This window comes from Venturia canescens, chromosome 10, assembly GCF_019457755.1.
Source record: "Venturia canescens isolate UGA chromosome 10, ASM1945775v1, whole genome shotgun sequence".
NCBI lineage: Eukaryota > Metazoa > Arthropoda > Insecta > Hymenoptera > Ichneumonidae > Venturia > Venturia canescens.
Window position 1 is genome coordinate 1,372,517 of NC_057430.1, and position 7,549 is coordinate 1,380,065.

The following is a 7,549-nucleotide window of genomic DNA, read 5'->3' on the forward strand; positions in this document are numbered from 1 at the left end:
TTCTGTCATTTTTCCAACTTATATCGTTAATATCTCTTTTCAACATTCGATAACCCTTTATTTTTATTGTCGCTATGGATTCCTCACATTTTTTTCTATCCGTGAGATAGTTTTTATGAGGATTTTAGAGATATTCAGTGTATAAATTATAAAATAGAAATGTGGTGATGATGGATTCTCTATAAGCTCCCGTAGTAATTTTAGGATTTTTGACATTTTAATTCTTCAATAAATGGTAACCTAACCAGAAATTTCGCTAATCTATTCGGATGCAGTTGTATTCTAGTGTAAATTAAAATCAATTTTTTGTAGAAATTTCGGGTTCATGAAAGGAATACCTTAAAGCAGAATACTGATCCATATTAGTGTTCCTACTATGAAAAGCATTGAAAACAAAATAAAAGATAATTCAATTTTTCCTTCACAATATGTCTGATATCATTACAATGCAGTAGCATTTTCATGTTTGCAGTCAACCAAAGTTATGCTCTTCACTTTCATTGACGAAACTTACCACGGAACTTATTGCTAGTGGTATTGAGGATCGAAATTCTCAGCTTCATAATGACTATGTTTCCATAGATAGGTAGCAAGTAGACAAGTATAAACGGTTAAAATTAGACATTTTTTTACCTGCCACTATGAAAATATTGTCTATATGAAAATAAAATTCTGGACCTTTTCCCTAAACTTTTCAAGTAATTTAATTATGAAATCATTTTGTTGACTATGATACTGCTAAGAATTGAACCTAAGCGATTTCTTTAGATGTCGACAAAATATTAAACTCTACAGCGGTCTAAAATAAATATGTATTTGCTCCCCAATTCCGTACTTCCATTTATAAATCTGGCAAGTGAACGATCTATAGGAAACGCATATAAAAGGTTAATAGATATAAAGATTATCGAATATCGAGCATATTGCTGATTTTCCTTTGATATCTAATAATGTTAGATTTCAAAATTTCAAACTTGCAGAAGATCGAATCAGAGTGAAGTATTTTATTATAGAGGCTGGAGATAGTATCGCTACCAACGGATTATGAAGCAATGAAAATCTTCTCAACTTATAAGCAACCATATTGAATCAAACACATGTGAAAATGTGTACAATTATAGTACTTGTGAATCAGAATGCCCTTTCTCAGTTAGTTATCAGCATGGCCTCAAATTATATAATTGCTTACTTTAATTACAGGTTGATGCGTTTTTGCTGTCAATTACCATTGCTGAGAGTGACTGGCCTGTCGGGTAGGCTATAAAAAACCGTGAACATGTTCTTTTTCTGATTTTTTGCCTTTTCGACATAAACAGAATATTTTGAATATTCTTGGATTCCTCCAGATTACCTGGCCAACGTCATCATCAGCATCATCATCAGAAGTTACTACATGCAACTGTCCTTCAACCTATTATGAAATCACAAACGGAAAAAGGTCCTCTTGACTGGCTTATAAACATAGTGTCTCGAGTTATCAAAACTACAGAAAAACCACCACCACCTATAATTGGACCTATTAATTTACCTAGAATGGGGGGTCGAGTGTATATAAGGCAATTAGAGAATTATTCTCCATGGCAATCAAATCATGTAATTATAAAAATGGTAACTCGCGACTCAGTAGCAGAACCTAATGTTCCATTAGAATATAGTTCGTCAAATCATCGTTCGGAGAATGTTTCACGAAAAGCATTAAAAGCCTATAGCTACCAGAATAACAAGTTCCCATGGCGATCTAGCACTACAACATCACAAGGATATAACAATTTTTCTCCTGCTAATAGAATCTCGAATTGGAATTCCAATTATCGCTCAACTTACCAACATCATTTCAATACCCGCTCTCGACTGCCTACCGTTCAAGCTTCGAATGAATTTCGTTCTGATGAGTATTTAAGAAATCCTGAGGAATACCATAGAGCTTATTCATTTTCATCTCACAATGACATGCAGGATCACAAAAAATTCCTACCAATATCTGTCGCATCATACCTGGATACTGAGAAACAGACTTCACCGGTCTCTACTCACTCTTTAATATCGCATCAAGATCCGAATAATCCAATACGTAGCGGTTACAATAATTACAGTTATCGAGACAGTACAGTAAAGTTCGAGTCCGACCATGATCATGTAAAAGAACCTGATTTTTCATCTACAACTTTAAAATCGCATTCAGATTATGGATTTAAGGAAAATAAAAACTTTAGTACAAAAATTAGTATGTCAAATATTAACAGGAGTGAACTGATGAACCAGCTTCCATCAACTTTCATGAGACATAAACATGTTCCCAGAAGCGACCAAATGGCAAGTCAGAATGCCGAACGCGATCATTTTAGACAACGTCATAAAGCTGACTTTTTCGGTTCCTCATACTGGCATGTTCCTCGAAATTTTCGACAGGGTCCCATGATCAAATTCGAAATTGATGACGTTCGAAATTCCGAAATAATGACCGTACCAGATGTCCAACACATATGGGATCACGAGCAAAAATTAACAAAAAAGAAAAATTCCGTTACTATATCTGAGAAGCTTGTAATAGATAACGATGAAGATTCTATCAATATGAAAAACGGTGGAACCCTTAAACGCGAGGAATCAGCCGAGCACAGAAATGACGTACAAACTGATAGCCTTCCAACAGAACCATCGCAATCTAGACTACTAACGTATGAAACTATTGTTAGACATCGTGACGGACAGAATAATCGAAATATATCTGTAGAAACTACAAGTGACGGTCTGGAGTATGCGAATCGTAAGGATGACATGAAGTATCATCGCGAACTTGATGAAGTCTCAACCACGCAGAAAGCAGACCGCGAGGCCGTAAAATCAAGCAATATCGCGCTCAAAGCTACGCATGGAGTGACCAAATTGTTAGAGAGCAATCGTTGGCGGTTTCAAGAAAGGAGACAACCAACGCGGGTTGTTAAAGCTGTTTATCGAAGAAAACCCAAGGTTTCTATAATGAGAAACGATGAAAAAAAGACGAAATCCAATGGTCCAAACAAAGAGGCAGAGTCTCATGAAAGTTTTCTAGAGAACTAATACCAGCCACGATTATCGTAATAATGAATTACGTTCGCATGCATTTGAATTTAGGTTACCATCAGATGATGCATGTTCCACGTTCTAAGAACAGATCGCAGGAAAAAACGTCAGAAAAAAGTCAGATTTACAAATCAACCGTGTATTTTGTGAAATCAGAGAAAGTATTTTGAGTGAATGATATTTGAAGGTACAAATTATATTGATATCTTCAGTTTTATTAATTTATCCAATAACTTTTAGAGCCAAAATCTGATGCAAATATTGTAAATGAAAGTGGCGTTAACAATGTAAAATATGTAAATATGTATCGACGGAATAAAATAACGGAGCTCATGAAACACTGCGTGTAAGAAGTTATGGAGAGTTAATTATCAGTGTAAACTCGAATTTTGGACTTTTAACATGACGAGTTCAATATGATAGACCGGAGTAAAAAAAATCATGGGATTTTATATAAACTTCGTATCCACCTGATCACCAATTTGGACAACAACATTAAGAAAATTTCAATGGTCGATTCAATGTGACACGCATAAATACAAATAAATGATATTCATGAAACTCTGTAATTGTTGTTCTTTGGAATTGCGTAAACCTACAAATATGTAGATTTGGGAACAAGCGATGTTTTTGTACAGTGGTCGACTGTAGCCGATCGATCATAAATAATTGACACACTTGAAATGGCAGGAAAAGAATTTAGAAAACGATTAAATTTGGATGAACATTATTTGTTTTGGTGAATGTAGATACCGCGGTAAGAAAAAAAATGTTCAGTAGCACAAGATAAGTTTATTTTAAGAGAATCTTTTTTAGTAAGACCCGAATGATGACATTTCCACAACTTGGATGGAGAAAACAAAAAAAAAATTAATCTGACTGAAAATTATTTTAAAATGTGTAAAAAAAATTAAATGCAGCACTCGAAAACATTCCAACCCTATAACAGACAAAATAATCACTGGAAAACATTTTTAAAACCGGTATCTCGTTTTTCTAACTTTATTCTGAAAGATAAATACCTAAATGAATTGACAAAGTTGCCATCCAAGTTACATGCATTAATAAAATCAATAACATCTATTCGACGCCAAGTGTTTATTACTTATTTCAGAATATTACGTATTTATTAATAAAAAAAATATACTAATATTCACAAACAGAATGGTGTTAACTAAATTATTGATTTTACCATTATGGAATCATATATGTTTCGATAAGGACTGAAAGTATTTGGCCCGTCTCAGGATATTTCATCAAAATGACCAATGCAAATCAAAATTAACAATCGTAAAAAAAACCCCAAAATCTTGCTTCTCGAAATTTAAGACAATGGTAACCTATTTTTCGTAATTAGTACGTACCAAAATGTGCATATTTGAGTGAGGTAAACCCTTGACAATTTTTAAAAAATCGATTTTTTCCATATTTCGCAAATATGATGAACAGATAATGTATTATCAAATGGAAAAATCAAAATATTGATTATTTAGTATAACGATAATTCCTTACCTGTCACTCGAGCGGGGGGGGGGGGGACTGCGAGGGAAGGGGGCAAAAATAAATGAAATCGAAAGTACACAATAAATGAAGAAGAGAGAACAAAAGGTGGCTTTATTTCGCGGGACAAGAATCACTGGGCGCCGGTTAATTTTTATAATAAAAAAAAAGTAACAAAAAAAATATAATTGGTAACAAGCTCTCGATTTTTATCGAAAAAAGTAACAAAGAAATATAATTGGTTCTTATCGGAAAAAGTAACAAGGAAATATAACCCGTAACAATCTCTCCGGGTCTCTCTCTCGCAAGAGAAAATAACAGTGCAATGACTCGTCGTAACACGGGTCGACTCACACAAGTACGCCGGGGAGGCGCATCATACGCCTCGTTCGAGGGCTGAATGATATCACGGAGGACAGAAACATGAAGGGGGGGGGGGGGGGGGGTCGGCTGCGAGACTCGAAATCGTCGGGTCGATGGGCGCCTGTCGCTCAGGCGTCTTACAATACCCGTGAGCTTCCGAAAACAATGAACACTCAGGATAGCCCGCGCGGGGCTGATAACCGTGGAGGGGGGGGGGGGGGGGGAAGGGCCGCTGCCCACGCACGGTTCACTACACTATTCTTTACCACCACAGCACTTTTCGGATCGCGACAGATAATCGGGCGAAACCGGAGCGAAGCGAATTAAATTGCGCTCAAACGAGCCCAGCGGCTCGGAGAATAATCCGGGGAAACAGGCGCACGACTTTGGCGAGTGCGTAAGGAGCCGAGAGGAAAGATGGCCGTCGGCCACGTGCTCCTTTCGTCGCGGCTGTACAGAGGACGAAAACGACTTACTTGATCGCCGGGGAATTCTAATCGCAACACAATAAATCCAGGCGTCAACATCCAATCGATACTCCAAATCGTTTTTCCGGGAAAAGCCTTCGTCGTTGTAATAAGAATTCGCTGATTATTAATTGGGTCGAATTGCCGGGTTAAGTCGCTCAGAGCCACGGTACGCACGCCGAGTCGTGAAGAAGTGAGTCCTCGTGCCGGCTTCCGCGATCTTCTTCCTGCTTGCGCAACATCGATCGATAATTGATCGATGCGCGCGTCGACGGGGGGTCCAATGGCGATGACTCATCTCGCGCACCTCGATGTGGTCGTTGGCGAGGGGGAGAGGCGGGGAGGTGAACGGGGCTGGGAAGTCGGGGCTGGATTGGCTAACGACGTCGTGACATCACGATCGTTGATTGATTCTGGCTCCATGTGTGGCGCCTCGGGTCGATGCGTCGATAACAGGCGCCGCGGTGGTGAGTCCCGTAATCTCGATGTTCGATTATCCATCCCCGTGGGGCGCCTCGAATCGATGCGCTGGTAGCTAGCGCCGCCGTGGCTGACTGGGGCACTGCGACCGACGGCTCGCTCTCGCGAGTTGTTGACATTTCGAAAATTGTGCCGATGTAAGAATTTATACTGACTAAAGTATTCCTTGAAATGTATCGACTTGACTCCCGTATTGTTGGGAGATCAAGACGCTCAAATCAAGAGCAGTTCGACGTGAGGCCTCGTTGTGACACGACATAAATAAATAGATTTTACCCGGCTATCTCGTGTTCCCTCATTTGAAACCTTATATATATAGATATATTAAGCATTACAACTCAGAAGTGGGATACAACACCCGAAGTGCCCGAAAGGAAGAAGAAAACGGCGAGGCTATAAGAATCTCACGTGGCTCATCATTTTGGAATATTGGAGTAAAAATTTTAATTTTGGAGTAGACTTTGGGTTTAGCTTGTTGGACGTGAATACTATAGCGAAGATCTCGGGAGTTCGCGTATGGTTCCCGTCGACAGTGGATTGAAAAAAATATCGAACGCGTTTTAACGTTTTCAAAACTTGGAATTAGTTCAAAACGGTGTTCGATTTCGAGTAAATTTGGTGTGTGTGCGTTACAACGGGCGAATCGTGCCGAACGTCTCGTGAGTTCGGGTGTGGTTACCGTTTGAAACAAGTTGGAAGATCACCGAGCGCGTCGCGTATCGTTTCGGGAAATTAAAAAAAAAAAAAAAAAATCGTTACAGCGAGATTGTGTGGACACAAAAAAAAACTGCTAAAAGGAATCATCGAAAAAGCAGAAATTTCGTAACGCAATTCGCGCGAACGACGAAAAACGTGGTTGAAAATTCGAAACTTTCTTTTAATAACGGACTGAGCGATGTCGCGCGACGTGTAGCGACACTCGTATATTCGTGTCGATATTTTTTTTCTTGCTTGTGCTCGGAAAGTTCAGAATTTTCGATACTCGCGTAGAAGAAGTGAGAAGAGACAAGGACAGATTGTGGAAATAAACAGAATCGGTCACGCGAATTCATACAAGCGTCGATTATTATTTGGACACACATACTTCGAACTTGTGTCGTCCCGTAAACTTGTGTTTGTGCTTTATCGAATACGTTCCCGTGTGAACAGTCAAGTATACTAGTATTCGCAAGTGCTTTTATCTGGACTCGTGGTAATACTTCGGAGTAAAATGACAGAGTTGAAAGATTTGACGGTTGTTGAATTAAAATCGAAACTCCAGGATAGAGGCTTGCCCACAGCCGGTACTAAAGTCGAATTGATCGCTCGACTGCAGGAAGCAGGGTTAAATGACGACCTTGAAAATCGACGACATGATTTCGAAGAATTTTCGGAGCCTCGCAGACAATCAGTACGCGATAACTCGGTCCACATCGCGGAAACAGAACAGATGCACCGAGAAATAGAATTATTAAGACGAGAACGCGACCTGATGCAACGAGAACTTGATTTGGCTCGAAGAGAGCTCGCAATCGCTCACGAAAGTGCTCGTTCACCAATCGAAGAGAGACAACCGAATGTCAATATCAGAGCTCTATCGGACCTGTTGAGCGATTTTCATGGGGCACAGGACGTTTTTTCAAAGTGGGAAAAGCAACTACAACTCGTAAAAAACTCGTACAACTTGGATGAGCATT

General features: G+C 39.1%; 1 protein-coding gene across 1 annotated transcript in view; it reads left to right on the forward strand.

Moving 5' to 3' along the window:
* LOC122417328 (uncharacterized) overlaps window positions 1-3,917 on the forward strand; it is a 39,969-nt gene extending 36,052 nt beyond the window's left edge. Inside the window, exons 2-3 of the mRNA XM_043430761.1 lie at window positions 1,201-1,253; window positions 1,347-3,917. Coding sequence (XP_043286696.1) covers window positions 1,201-1,253; window positions 1,347-3,060 — 1,767 coding nt within the window. The 3' untranslated portion in view covers window positions 3,061-3,917. The remainder of the gene's footprint in view (window positions 1-1,200; window positions 1,254-1,346) is intronic.
* Window positions 3,918-7,549: the final 3,632 nt, after the last annotated feature.